General features: G+C 39.5%; 1 protein-coding gene across 1 annotated transcript; it reads left to right on the top strand.

The window, feature by feature from the left end:
• The first annotated feature begins 251 nt into the window (after positions 1-251).
• Positions 252-7,190, top strand: LOC101852489. The gene is made up of 5 exons (XM_013085155.2): positions 252-439; positions 2,028-2,466; positions 3,499-4,173; positions 5,224-5,324; positions 6,782-7,190. The coding sequence occupies exons 1-5, from the start codon at positions 387-389 to the stop codon at positions 6,954-6,956; spliced, it is 1,443 nt and encodes a 480-aa protein (XP_012940609.1). The 5' UTR covers positions 252-386; the 3' UTR covers positions 6,957-7,190.
• Positions 7,191-13,985: the final 6,795 nt, after the last annotated feature.

Here is a 13,985-nt window from a genome sequence, read left to right as displayed (position 1 = left end):
ATAATATCCACAAAATTATATTTCTCTATATTGTTTACTATACTCTTTATTACACCAGGAGCCAGCCTGCTTAGCTACGGCATTCTTGTAAAGAAGTAAAGTTAGTATGTGTGGGTCTCTATGCAGCCACACCAAATGCTTTCTCTGTGTGAATCTGTAGATCTTACTATCATCACAAGAGGGGTGTCCGCGCTACACCCGATCACGTTAAAGTAGGGAAACTATTGATGGACAATATATTTTGTTGCCAGCAGCCTCGGGGGGTCAACAGGAGAGAGCGATTCGATCATCGAGCGGGGAGTGGGCAAAGACAACACAAGGCAAGCGATCTCCAGTCTGATGCAGTCCACGTCGACAAGTCGGAGGTAGATGGTTGACACAGAGCCATGTCTCTCTGGAGAATTGTCAAGATAAAAGAAACGTACCAAAAACTGAGCAGGTGAGGTTATGGCTGTATGCACCTCTTTTGTCACTTTGGTTTTGTTTTTAGTTTGTTTGTTGTTGTTGTTGTTGTTAGTTTTTTGTCATATTATTGTTGTTGTTGTTGATGTTGTTGTTGTTGTTGTTTGTTTGTTTGTTTGTTTTTTAAACCAAGATAGTTTTTAACTGACAAATAGCTTTGCACATAAAGCGTCTCTGTACTCTATGTGGCTTTTTTTGCAATGTGGTGCCTACTGAGGAAGGGAAACACACTGATTAAAATAAATTCATTGGACTCGTACGTTCTGGTCTATCGACATCGCTTGCAGACGCCCTGCTTTGGGTACTTTAAAAAAGGAGCATAACTTGTCATTTACTCAGGTTTTTCTAAATTGTTTTGCTTTTTCTGAAACTTACGCAACAATATGCATACTGTGAAATACGACAATTTTCTGATTTATGTATGGCGGTTTGTTAATGTCCCACAACGTTGTTGTTCGGACGTACTATTATTAAAAACCTAAAACATGCATTTACTAATGTCCTGTCTTGCTGTGTGTACGCGTGAGTGCACCTACCCGTTGTTACATTTCACTGCTATTGTAAATGACAAAGACATATGAATTTCTCCTTGTGAGATGAATAAGGATTGTAATTGTCATTGTCATTATGTGTCTGCCACTTCTTGAAAGAGTGAAAAGGAAACAGAGGTACGGAAATACGCGCCAAAGGTATTTGAAAATATAATTTTTATGTTTCCTTGAACAAGAAACGAAGGTTCAACTGTAAATCAGCCCTAACCGAAATAATTTTACCCCAATACAGTCTCTTCTTCACGTTTTATGATGTACTTAGCATGTTCGTAACTTGATTTGATTAAGTAAAAAACCGTTTGAGAATGACTTACCTAGTTTTACACTTGATTGGCTCAATAAGGATAATCCAGAGATACTGGTGTTAGTTGAGGTTCGACACCTTTACTTTTTCTAAAAGTGGACTTATTCCGTTCTCACTTGACCCCTGTAAGAATTAACCCTTCACACCTTAAATACATAGCGCCAGTGGACCAATAATATTGTGTTCCTGTAATTGATTTTTTTGGTGATGTCATTATGGATTTGTACATTTTCAGTATAGAGTAGTGCTCACCAATTTTGGCTTTGTCACCTATTAGTAGCCGATTCGTTCATTTTACTGGTCGGAGAGGATCGCCCGGGTAGTGACAGTTTTTTAAAATACAGAAATACAGTTGAACCACCAGCCCAGCTGTTCAGTCAACTACATGCTCGTCCCAAGGGTGGCGGTATAATGAGGTTCGACTGTACAAGTAAGTGGACTGTACGAAATTTGTATCCTCACATGGTAGGACAATTGGATGCGCACTATTAAAAAAACTGACAAGACTGACAAGCTCTAATACAGACAAATATAATGCATATAAACATGTCACTGTAACAGTATCGTCTGACATGCAAAGCAATGTAGGTTTTATTTTGCATTATTTTTTTTGGGGGGGAGGGGGGTTGGTGGTTTTTTTTTTGGGGTTACTGTAGGAGCAAATGATCTTTCTCCAGACAGATTGTTTACTATACTCTATTTTGTCCCAGGAATCGACATGTTTGGCTACGATATTCTCTGCTGATGTCTCTAATCCTACTGTTTCTGAGTCTTGCAATTTACGAACGAAGCCTCCACTCTTCAGCCACGATACATTCCCTACTGGACAAGAGTCTCTGGGCGGATGGACAGATCGCCGGTGATGACTACGTCATCAAACTTGGGAAAAACCCTAGAGGAGATGGACAGAACATTAGTGACAAGAGAGTGCGTTATATCGTTTACACGTGTGATGGGACGTATTGCCACGGGTTGGGGGACCGGCAGAGAGCTATTGTCAGTCTCTACTATCTGTCCATCGTGACCAATAGAAAGCTGGTGATTAACATGACGCAGCCTTGGCCGCTCAGTGACTTCTACGAGCCGAGCGAGACAGACTGGACGGTGAACGAGGACGAGTTAAAGGACAGGAGTAGCACGTACCTTGTGGTAGGTGGATTTCTCTCTCTCTCTCTCTCTCTCTCTCTCTCTCTCTCTCTCTCTCTCTCTCTCTCTCTCTCTCTCTCTCGCTCTTTCTCTCTCTCTCTCTCTCGCACACACACACACACACACACACACACACACACACACACACACACACACACACACTCTCTCTCTCTCTTTCTTTTCTCTATCTCAATCTCTCTCTTTCTCTCTGTCCCCGCCCTCCCCCTCCCTCTGTCTCTCTCACTCTCACTGACTTTTACAAGCCGAGAGAGACCAACTGGGCCTGCACCATAAATCAGTTCTACTTACAACAGTAGTATGATTACCACCTTCACTTCTCTCCACCTCAGTGACCTTCTGGTGTCAAGAGAAGAAGTAAACGTCTTTCTCATGTTTGTTGTGTCGCTTGTTGTATGGCAATCTTGTCTTTGTGTCACGTTTTTCTGACCTCCTCTACCCGTCGTCTCTGGGGTTTGTTTCTCACTGTTTCCCTCTGATCTCTGGTTATATGTTCTGGCTGCTATATTCATTTGGTCTTGACAGATGCCCAAACTACATGTATTCCATGCATCTTTTACTCCTATGCACTTCAAGAGAGAAGTCGAGCCAGCATGTTCTCTAACCACCTCGTTTCTCACACTGGCTTTCTTATGATGTTCAATTTTTTAGGCATCTCGTTTCACAGGCATTTATTTGTTGACTTTCGATAATTGTCCATGTTATGGCTCAGTAGCACAACCTTGGTATAAAGATGCTGTTAATAATCACTTTGTTTCCTTTGCGATGTTGGATAATACTAGTAATAGTGAGACTAGTATGCCTGGTGTAATTTTAAAAATTAGTGACATACGGTTTTGCGTCTTTTGCCTTCCCCTTGGGTGGTTGGAGGGTTCCTCAGGTTGGTTCTAGACCTTTATTTTTAATGTGTTGTCTGTCTGTCTGTCGTACCGTCGTTTCCCGGAAATAAACTACCATGATCGTGTTGACGTGCTTCTATTTAACTGAGCAAACAAACATATTATTTTGTTCCCCCAGTGTTTAGGCAAAAGAGGTAACCAGATCAAATGGGACTCGGTAAACTTCAACAAGATGTACCCCCAGGATGTTGTTTACATCATGACCAACCACGACTTCTACTATCAACTGCGGAGCAACTCGCTCTATCAAAGCAAGTTGCCCATACGCAGAAAATGGCGGGCTCATGGCGAAGCGTGGAAAGCAATGATGCATCCTACAGCGAAACTGCGCTCAGCTCTTAATGACGAACTTACAAAAATTGGCGAGGTCATTCTTGAGGAGAAACGTGTTTATTCAGAGACAAATTTAAGCTCCACGAATTGTAAAGCGGCCCGAGCTCATTCACTTGGTAAATCGATGTACAAAGAAAAAAGATTGCTAAAGCAAACTGATGTGGAACACTCTCCAACGCAGAAAACTCAAGAAAATGAATCTCGAATAGATGTGTGCCGGTTCCCGCCTCCTCGTTTTCAGTACTCGGTAGTTTCATTGAGTCCAATCAAATCGCTCAGAGGTTATGACGTCATTAATATGGACTTGGTTTGCGCGCATGTGAGGATAGGCCGTAGTGACACACTGCCCCAGGAGGAATACCAGAGAAACGACCCAGATTCTGTGGGCGGTTTGTGGAGGTTCTTGCAGCCCTACATGAAAGCAGGACATCACGCTTACCTCGCAACAGACTCGCAGCAGGTGATCCATTTGTTCTGTTGGGAGTGTTCTCACAGAGCATGACCACTGCTATCATCATCATCATCATCATCATCATCATCATCATCATCATCATCATCATCATCATCATCATCATCATCATCACTGTAGAAAGAGCAGAGTTGGGAGTGAGAGTCTTGAGCAAGTTTAGGTAGGCCAATATAAATATTGATCTGCTTAAGAATGTGGTTTTCAGCCATATAGGTCCCGGTATGTTAATATAAGTTGGAGAGTAATAAATTGCTCGCCTAAAGTTATATAGCTCATTAAATATCAAAGTTACTAGGTCGTTCGATATACAGTTTTCGCGTTCTTTTTCATGGATGTGACCAGCTGGATGGATAGCGATATTTTAAAAGATTGCCTTAGGTACAGAATACTATACATGCTCTGTGTAAAAATACGTTTGTTGTAAGAATGCTATAGCTATAAGTTTATGTGAGGTTTTCTACATATTTAACATATATTTTCGAATTTTTTAAGGGTAAAATTGGTTTATTCAAATTTATAATTTAGAAATCAAATAATTCTAACTTTTTTCAGTAGATTTTTGGGGGCTTTTATTCTCTTTTTCTCTATCTCATTGTTATAAATGTATTTTTTAATTTCTGTTTTGGGTTTTATTTCACATCAATCTCTTGGAAGTATTAAAATCAGATCACATAGTCAAACTTTTATTCGAATCACGGTCCAGTGTTTAAGCCGATATGAGCCTATTTACCGGCATCTGTGGTGTAACGGTTAGGTGTGCCGCTGTCGCATGTAGAAATCCCGAGTTTTGTTCTCGAATGGGGAGATATCAAATATCTCGGTCTTTAGGCTGAGATGTTGTATCTCGCTCAGCCTGGGGTAGCACTTATAGGCAAGGTCTGATGTGTGCCTCCTAAATGATATGAATTGAGTCGATGGTGGGGTAAAACACCTTTATTAAATGGAGGGTGTTTTTTGTACCTTGCACCCTCAGGGTGTTGGAAAAGCGAGCTTGACATCAGGTGTGCTTGAACAAATGTCAAATAATGTTCTCATTCTCAGGTACGTGACCAGGCCAAGCTGGCGTTTGGTCACCGCATGCACGTGAGTGAGCAGGAAATCGTACACTTCGGCAAGACCGGCCTGGAGGAAGACAACTTGAGGTAAAATTATAAACGTTTAATGTGCCATCGTGGAGAATTCAGACCCTCGTCAAATTCATGAAATCAAAAACACCGGCGGCATTTTCTGGTCATTGAGCATTTTTTCCCTTTCTCGTTTGGCGTAACACATTTTATGCCCATTAAAAAACACATTTCTGAGTGAATTTTGACGAGGGCCTGATTCCGCCGCATCGTGACACATTTTTGTATGCGAATGTCCCCCCTCACCAGCAAGTTCTATGTGCTTTAAAATCTATTTTACTAACCAAACAGACCCAAGAACGCCATGAAACATTTAGTGTGTAGCCGATTAAAAATGTTAAGACCCCCAATACAGCTGGTATCTTTCGTTGCCCATAGCCGGGAACCCATCCCCACTTCGGTGAAGAGAGAAAAAACCGCGTTAAGTTCCTTTTCCAAGGACGCAAAACGGGCCCCTAACATGGCACGAACCCACGACCTCCTGATGGTTGCAAACCCAACAGCCTAATCACTGGATCACATTTGAGCACATGCAACCGATATTACATATTTTGAAACTACATTAAAATGATTTTTAAAGTTTTGGGCTTAATACATTCTAACAGCTTGTCAGAGATATCTTTAGTTTAAAAAAAAATAAAAATAATGAATTATAACCAAAAGGTTGCTCTCACCCTTTGTTTTATCTAGGTCAGTGCTCTTCAATCTGTTTACAGCCAAGCCCACTTTTGTGCGTGTTTGTTACTCTCTTGTAACAGCTTTAATCTTCAGCACTTGGCTACCCTGGAATGACCAAGTTCTGACTACTCAGTAGTCTACCTAGGGTTTGTGACATTTGACGACTCAATTTTTCGCTTTTCAAATTGTCAAGCTTTTTGGAATGCAATCTTTGAATATCTTGCAAATGACTCCAAATAATCTTAATATTTTGATAGAGCAGACAGAACATAATTTGGTTACTGACCTCATGGTCTTAGTCACTTAAAACGACTAAAAATGTCAGATAGAATTTTGTAATTCTAGGTTCCGGGGTAGTGACTCATATAAAGGCTTAATTGTATTGCAAGTTGCAAGTACCGTAAAACGCTTCTTACTAAATACTAAAACTGAATAACTCCCTGATTTCTTCTCATCATCATCATCATCCGGTGCCTTGCCGACTGGCGAGGGCGATCATGGACCTCCACTTCACTCTGTCTTGCGTTTCAGCAATGGTGTCTGTTGTTCTTGCTGCTCCTAGCCATGTTGTCATCTTGTCCAGTATCTTTTCCCTCTCTCTGCCTCTGCCTCTGCCTCTCTGTCCATCAAACTTGCCTATTGTTACAATATTCTCCAATGCTTCTTTCCGCATTGTGTGTCCGAAGAAATTTGCCTGTGGCTTTTTTATATTCGTCATAAGCTGTCTTCTACAATTTGCTTCAACCAAGACTTCTTCGTTTGTTTTTCTAGCTGTTTTTCTTTGTTTTTCTCCTCAGACTGGCGCTAACGGAACAGCTGCTCCTGTCTACCGCGTGCAGTGTCCTAGTGATCAGCAAAAGTGGCTACAGCATGCGCGCCGCCATGTTGAGAGCCACACTGCAGGGAGACGACGGACTCTTCTTTTTCAAAAACGGAACAGTGAGAGAGATCGACGCTGCGCATTTGTTTTGATGATATCTCAGAGTGTTTTGTTTTTAGGTGTGTGTGTGTGTGTTTGTGTGTGTGTGTGTGTGTGTGTGTGTGTGTGTGTGTGTGTGTGTGTGTGTATGTGTGCGTGTTATGCGTGTGTGGGTGTTTATGTGTGAGTATAAGTTTTTATATGAGAGTGAGGTATGTGTGCATGTGTGTATGTTTGTGTATGAATGTGGGGAACATTGTGTGTGGGATTTTTTTCTTTCGTGTGTGTGTGTGTACGCGCGCGCGCGTATGTGTGTGTGTGTGTGTGTGTGTGTGTGTGTGCGCGTGCGCGTACGAGTTCTGATTATGTCCAATTGCATTACTTAAAGCCAATCTACTGCTACAAAAAAGGAAAATGCTTAGATAATACAATACATGTGGTTTACATAATAAAGACTTAGATCTATCTTTTCTTGTGTGTGTAAGTGAGTGTGTGTGCGTGTGTGTAAGTATGTGTGTGTGTGTGTGTGTGTGTGTGTGTGTGTGTGTGTGTGTGTGTGTGTGTGTGTTTGTGAGTGTGTGAGTGTGTGTGTTCGTGTGGGCGTGTTTGCGTTTGAATAAGCGTGCACGTGTGTATCTATATATGTGGGTGTCTGTTTGCGTGTATATGTATTATTTTGTGTGTGTGTGTGTGAGTGTGTGTTTGTGTGTGTGTGTGTGTGTGTGTGTGTGTGTGTGTGTGTGTGGTGTGTGTGTGTGTGTGTGTGTGTGTGTGCGTGTGATTGTGTGTTCATATGTGTAGAATGATAACATAAATTCTAACTTTTAAAAAACGGGATGATACCCCCCTCCCATATGAACATACAACCGCCCCCCCCAAAAAAAAAAAATTATTAAAAAATTAAAAAATTAAAAAATCAACAACAACAACAATAACAAAGACAAAAACAAAAGAAAACAAGAAAAACTTAAATGAACTTGTGTGTGCGTGAATGTGTTGATCCTTGTATGACTTTGAATGTTCATAGATTTAAAAAATTGTCGAATCATTATTTGTTCTAAAATCGTACCAGAATTCCCCTTATATTTAAAAAAAAAATCGAGGCAGATCTCAGTCTTTTCAAACTTAGACATAAATCCTCGGCCAACTGTATAGATGGACGAGTTGGGGGGGGGGGGGTAAAAAAAGTAATGCAAGTTATAGGCTGTTTTGCACAATTTTGCATCAAATTCTATAAAAAAATCCAACTCACAAGTACTTGCCAGTGAACGTTTCAGCTCAAACTGATAAAATTCAATTTTCTTTGATTTTTGCCTAAATGACGTCACATCAAAATGTCTGCCCCTTACAGGTCTGCATGGAGCTGTGACTTAATTTCTTATTTTAGAAAGTGAATCCAACTGTAATATCCAAAACAGACTTTAAAATGTTTGCAAGGACCACGCTCAAGTATTTGGCTCTGTACATAAATGTGACAAACGTGTGAGCAATGAACGGGAAGAAGAGGAAGGGGTGTCTATGTGCTCGTCAGACAAGCATCGTCCTGAAAAACAGCCAGAGGACTCATGGCTACCGGGTTTGGAGACATTCATAGCCAGCTTTTAACAGATTTTAATTTTTACCTGGAGGAACAATGGTTAATTCTGAAGCCTACATTACATTTTCCTTGAGAGATTAAAACTATGGAAACAATGGAGAAATCAACACTGCTGAGAAAAATTGGCAAAAAAGACCAACCTGCTGTTTTACGAAGATAGCGTACGTGGATTTAGTGAAAGAGGGACGAAATAGAGACTATGATGAGAAATTGAAATCTGATCCTTTGATGGTCCCCCTCAATTTAAGGTATGATAGTTGAAACTGTTTTCTTTTTTCTTTAAATTATAACCGAACTTGCATTAGAAATTGCAACTTGTTATAAGTTCTGAATATTACATATGTTACAAGAGAGTATTATACAACGAAAAGAAAGGAGAAGAAAGATAAGGAAGATGGATGTTAAACAGGAGAATAGAGGCCAAAACACAAGAAGCATCCACCAACCACGTGTTTAGATTTTTAATTTGTGTCAATTACGCATGCTGGAGAGTTGTTTTGCTGAAATTTAGATTTCAAATGTCTGAAAAAGCAACAACAAAAAAACTTTTAAAATGTGCATATTGTCTGTATATTTATCTAAACGAATGAAACAGTTGTTTTCTCTCTCCATGGAATAGTTTATTGAAATGTTGCTTTCTAAGCTAAGAACAGTCGAACATCTTGCCGATAAATTATTATTTTAGTATAGTGGCATTGGGTTAGAAAATAAGTGCGAGAGAATTTTCCCTTAGCCGTCAGTTAAGCTTAAATTATCAAAACAATTCAACAGCTGGCTTTGACTTACAGTTGTCATCATCTAGGGGGAACCTAAGAACAGACTCTGCCTGCAATGATCCCATCTTTGTAGATAAAAAGTAAATAGTCAGAAAAAATAGGCATACATACCATTATCTTCATTATTCTTCATATCATCATGTACAAAGTTTGCTGTGAGCACCACATATCTTGGACAGGCTAAGAGAGAGCATCCATTTCAGACGTATAAGGGATGGATTTGATCTAGTTTTGTCCCCTTGCATTCTCAACACGTTTATTCTTCAGGGCAAGGCGAGGGATTTTAGGCTCCAATTGCTAGTCTTATTTACTTTGATCCTCTTTGTTTTGTAAGATTTTCACGATAACGCTTATCTCCAGATTATGGACAGGACAAGGTTTTCCCGAAATACCCAGATTGGTCCAACTCGGTCTACTGACGTGTTTTGCAATGGAACACATACTTGACTCAAGACCAAACATTTGACAGGACGTGTCTGAATTTCTGGTTGTTTTTTGAAGCTGCGTTTAGTTCATTTACTCAATTGAAATTTGCCCAGTTGCCTCCTGGAGTTTTAAGGTGTTTCTAGGCATTTATCACAATTTAGTGCCAGATCTGAAAGAGACATCGGTAATAATGGTTCTCCATTAATTTATTTCTCATTTTCCCACTTGGGTGCGCTCAAAAGTCTTGCTTTATCCTACTGTTTCCCTGTCACCTATTTAGGTTTTCCAAATTTTTGCACGAGACCCAGCAAATACACTCATTATTAGGTATGGATCCGTTTTGAAATAAGGCGTTCGTGAAAAATATAGGACTTCGAAAAAATTGACACATTTCAACTAGTTGGTCAAATTTTATTTATTTCTATTTTTGATGTTATTTGCTTTTTATTTGGCTAAACACTTTTTATTTTCATTTAAAACCACCTTTCTGTGTGGATTTTACTGAAAAACGTTGAAGAAAGGTTAGCATGTATCACATGCAAATTTGCAGTTTCCAAGATCACCAAACTCTGGACACCTTTTTTCTCGCTTAATTTACCTCGATACCAGGTGACCCCCACCCCATTTAATCACAAATATCTCAACGTCTATTCGACATAGAAGGGTCCACAGAATTGAGACAAATGAACTATCTTTACACTTTATAATACCAATAATTATATTCAAAATTTAAGGACTCCATCAATGGTAGTGAAACATATCGCGCTGTATACAAAATGAGAGCGTGCCATATAATTTACAATACATCACGTACTATCCCAACCATGGGCGTAGGAAGTTAGCAGACCCCCAAGAGTGGTTTGCTCCTTCTTTCCTTTCTACTTCTATCCTTCCTATCTCTTTTTAAAATGAATAATAATATGACTCTCTTCAGCACGTATATGACCTATTTGTGTTGGTGGTACCGTAGAACTCTTACTGAAACTAAAACTTAAACTAAACAAACAACATCAGCTGCCTCGGATTTTGCATTGTTCCTGCCTTCTTTCACGCTAGTTTTTCAGGCAAAGCGGTTAGAATCTTCAACGCCGCACGCACAAGACCCGAGTTGGATTCCCGTGAGGGAAGAGTTTTTATCGAGTTTCTTCATCTTTTTGTTAGGATGCTGTGTCCTTCTTAAACCGGGCTGGCCCTGACAGGCAGGGTCAAAGCCCGATATTTAAATGATATTAACTGTGTCGATGGATTACAGAGCGTATGGAATAAGAACAAAACAAAACAAGCAGCAATTAATGAATGTATTGCACATTGTGGGAGACATGACAGTAACGCCTTCAGGAATCTGTGTACGTGTGTTTGATTTTTTTTCAGGTATATGTGTGTGTGTGTGTGTGTGTTTGTGTGTGTGTGTGTGTGTGTGTGAGTGTTTGTGTGTGTGCGTAAGTGTGTGTGTGTGTGTGTGTGTGTGTGTGTGTGTGTGTGTATGTGAATGTGTGTATATGTGTGTCTACAGATTTTGTGTGTGCATATCCCTGTGTGTTATTTCGTTTTGTGTATTTAGTAAATGTAACCATGCAGGAAGGGATTTAAAATTCTCGTCGACACTATTCGGATAAATTAGGGTCTCTCAAGGTTGGACACTTCCACGTCTAAATAATAGAAGTAGAAGAAGAAGAAGAAGAAGAAGAAGAAGAAGAAGAAGAAGAAGAAGAAGAAGAAAAAGAAGAAAAAGTAAGAACAAGAATAAGAACAAGAACAAGAACAAAAACAATTGCATAAGCATTTCATTAAAACCCAAGAGAGCTTTTGGTGTTGGATGCCTAAGGTCACACATTGAGCACTTTTTCTTCTACGGATTTGGTTGGCAGAAGCCCTGGTTTGGTTTGCTTTTTCTTCCCTATCAAATATCTATCATCTTTATCCGTAGTTCTTTTGTTTGTATTATGTTATGCTCTGATAACAACTTTAATATTGGGCACTTATTTGTATTGTGAGTGACGTAATACCTTTACTAAAACTAAAACCAAAAGGTTTTTTCCCAAATAGGTTGGCTCAGCTGTAGCTGTACAAACCAACCCGCTTGGGTCATCGTATTTGTTAGGTGTGTGAGGTGCTGATCTTTCACTTTGAAATATTATGTGACGGTGGTTAGAGGGTGATACTGGTATGAGGTCTTACTCCTTCATTTTGTCCTCCCTTGCTTCTGTCTGTCGGTAGGTCTTACGTTTTTACTTTTTCTCAGTTGTTTCTATATGAATCTGCATAAGACATCTTAAACATTTTCTGTTCCTACAGGCCTATCCTTCATAAGCTTTTAACGTTATCTTTCATTATATTTGTTCTTTTCCTATGTCTGGATGAAAATAGTCTCTCTCTCTCTCTCTCTCTCTCTCTCTCTCTCTCTCTCTCTCTCTCTCTCTCTCTCTCTCTCTCTCTCTCTCTGTGTGTGTGTGTGTGTGTGTGTGTGTGTGTGTGTGTGTGTGTGTGTGTGTGTGTATGTGTGTGTGTGTGTATGTGCATTAATGTATATTGCTTGAGAAGAAAGGAAGTAGTAAGAAAGGTTTTTGAAAAATGGGTATTCCAATGTAAAGCGCATTGAGCTACTTTTTTGGAAATGCGCTCTATAAATGTTATATATTATTATTATATTATTATTATTAAGTGGTGGCGTCGGTGGCCTAGTGGTTAGGCTCTCGGACTCGCAATCGTAAGGTCGTGGGTTCGAATCCCGTCAGTGACCCGACGTTGTGTCCTTGGGTAAGGCACTTTACACGAATTTTCCTCACTTCACCCAGGTGGGAATGGGTATCCGGCTATAGACAGCGAAAGATCTTGTCAGTTTGTTAGTGTTTGAGCGCTTAATCAGCTGCTTGCACTGTATGCTTCCCGGGAAGCTGAGAATGTTTCGGAGTGTTCTATGGCCTGCTGGGGTAATAATATAATGTAAAGTGCATAGAACTTGCTGTTGAGGGGGGGTATGCGTTATATAAATGCTATTTATTATTATTATTATTAGGTCTTACGTTTTTACTTTTCCTCTCTTGTTTCTATCTGAATCTGCATAAGTGGTTGGAGGGTGCCACTGGTTGTTCCTACTTCTTCCCTTTCTCTCTGTTGTTTCTGTGTGTCCGACTGACGTTTTCTGTGCAAGAAAAGACCATTATATAATCATTGTGTCGATGTGCTTCTCTTTACTCTGACATAGAAAACAACAAACAAACAAACAAACAAACAAAAAGATTCATAGAGAATGTGTACCTTTATACAATAACATAAACAAGAGAGAACATGGTGCAGATAATTGATTTATTTACAAGTGACATATAATAAATGAATTATCATTGTAGATTTTTCTGTTATCTTGCTTTGCCTGTCATTTATCGCTTTAAGGGGGGAGGTACACCTCCAAATCTTGATTTGGCTCAAACTTATGGAATTTGAGTTATAGGCATTTTTAGCTTCCTCAGTATTTCCTACAGCTATGTCATTACATTAGAACCCCCAAAGGCCTTATTCTTTCCATACCAGGCATGTTTGTCACCACCATTTCCTCATAAAGTCAATATTTTAATTTTCTCTATCGGCCGTTTTCTCAAAACGTGATTTTTCTGTATACCTTTTTGAATACCTCCACCATTTTTCATCCAATCTTCATGAACTTTTCACAGAATGAAAAGAATGTAATACAAAATATTTGTCTTAACATTTTTTATATGGAATAGATTTTTGTTGGTGGTGTCCGGAGTGTGAATTTTAACGCATTTTTTGCAAACTTGAATACTACCTCAGGACAAAAATCATTAAAAAAATAAATTCTTATTCGTTTAGGAAAAAATCAATATTCAAAATTTTAGATCTAATGTTTGCTAACATGCATTTAAAAAAAAGATCAATTTCTATGAAAAATAAGTGCGGTATTCATTACGTAAGACATGTCAACAAAATCAAATATGGCCGCCGTATCCATGAGAACGAAACTTTTTTCTCAAATTTAATTGCGGATTTTTCCATTGCTTACTATGCTAGTATATGTGCGAAACTTGGTAACATTTGGTCACCTAATAAGCGACATAGCCTTAAGGTGTAGCCCCCCCCCCTTCCCCCTTTACAATATTACTGTACACTTGGAAGTTTTGTCAGTTGCTGTCTTACTCGTGCATCCTCTCTCTCTCTCTCTCTCTCTCTCTCTCTCTCTCTCTCTCTCTCTCTCTCTCTCTCTCTCCTCTCTCTCTCTCTCTCTCTCTCTCTCTCTCTCTGTCTCTCTCCGTCTTTCACTCTGCCTC

This window comes from Aplysia californica, unplaced genomic scaffold (assembly GCF_000002075.1).
Source record: "Aplysia californica isolate F4 #8 unplaced genomic scaffold, AplCal3.0 scaffold00350, whole genome shotgun sequence".
In the NCBI taxonomy this organism is placed as follows: domain Eukaryota; kingdom Metazoa; phylum Mollusca; class Gastropoda; order Aplysiida; family Aplysiidae; genus Aplysia; species Aplysia californica.
This window is presented reverse-complemented; position numbering and strand designations above follow the sequence as displayed.

Coding starts and splice junctions, on each gene's coding strand:
- LOC101852489 (XM_013085155.2), top strand. CDS start 387: ATGTCTCTCTGGAGAATTGTCAAGATAAAAGAAACGTACCAAAAACTG. Junction 2,467..3,498: donor GGAGTAGCACGTACCTTGTG/GTAGGTGGATTT, acceptor TTGTTCCCCCAG/TGTTTAGGCAAAAGAGGTAA. Junction 5,325..6,781: donor CTGGAGGAAGACAACTTGAG/GTAAAATTATAA, acceptor TTTTCTCCTCAG/ACTGGCGCTAACGGAACAGC.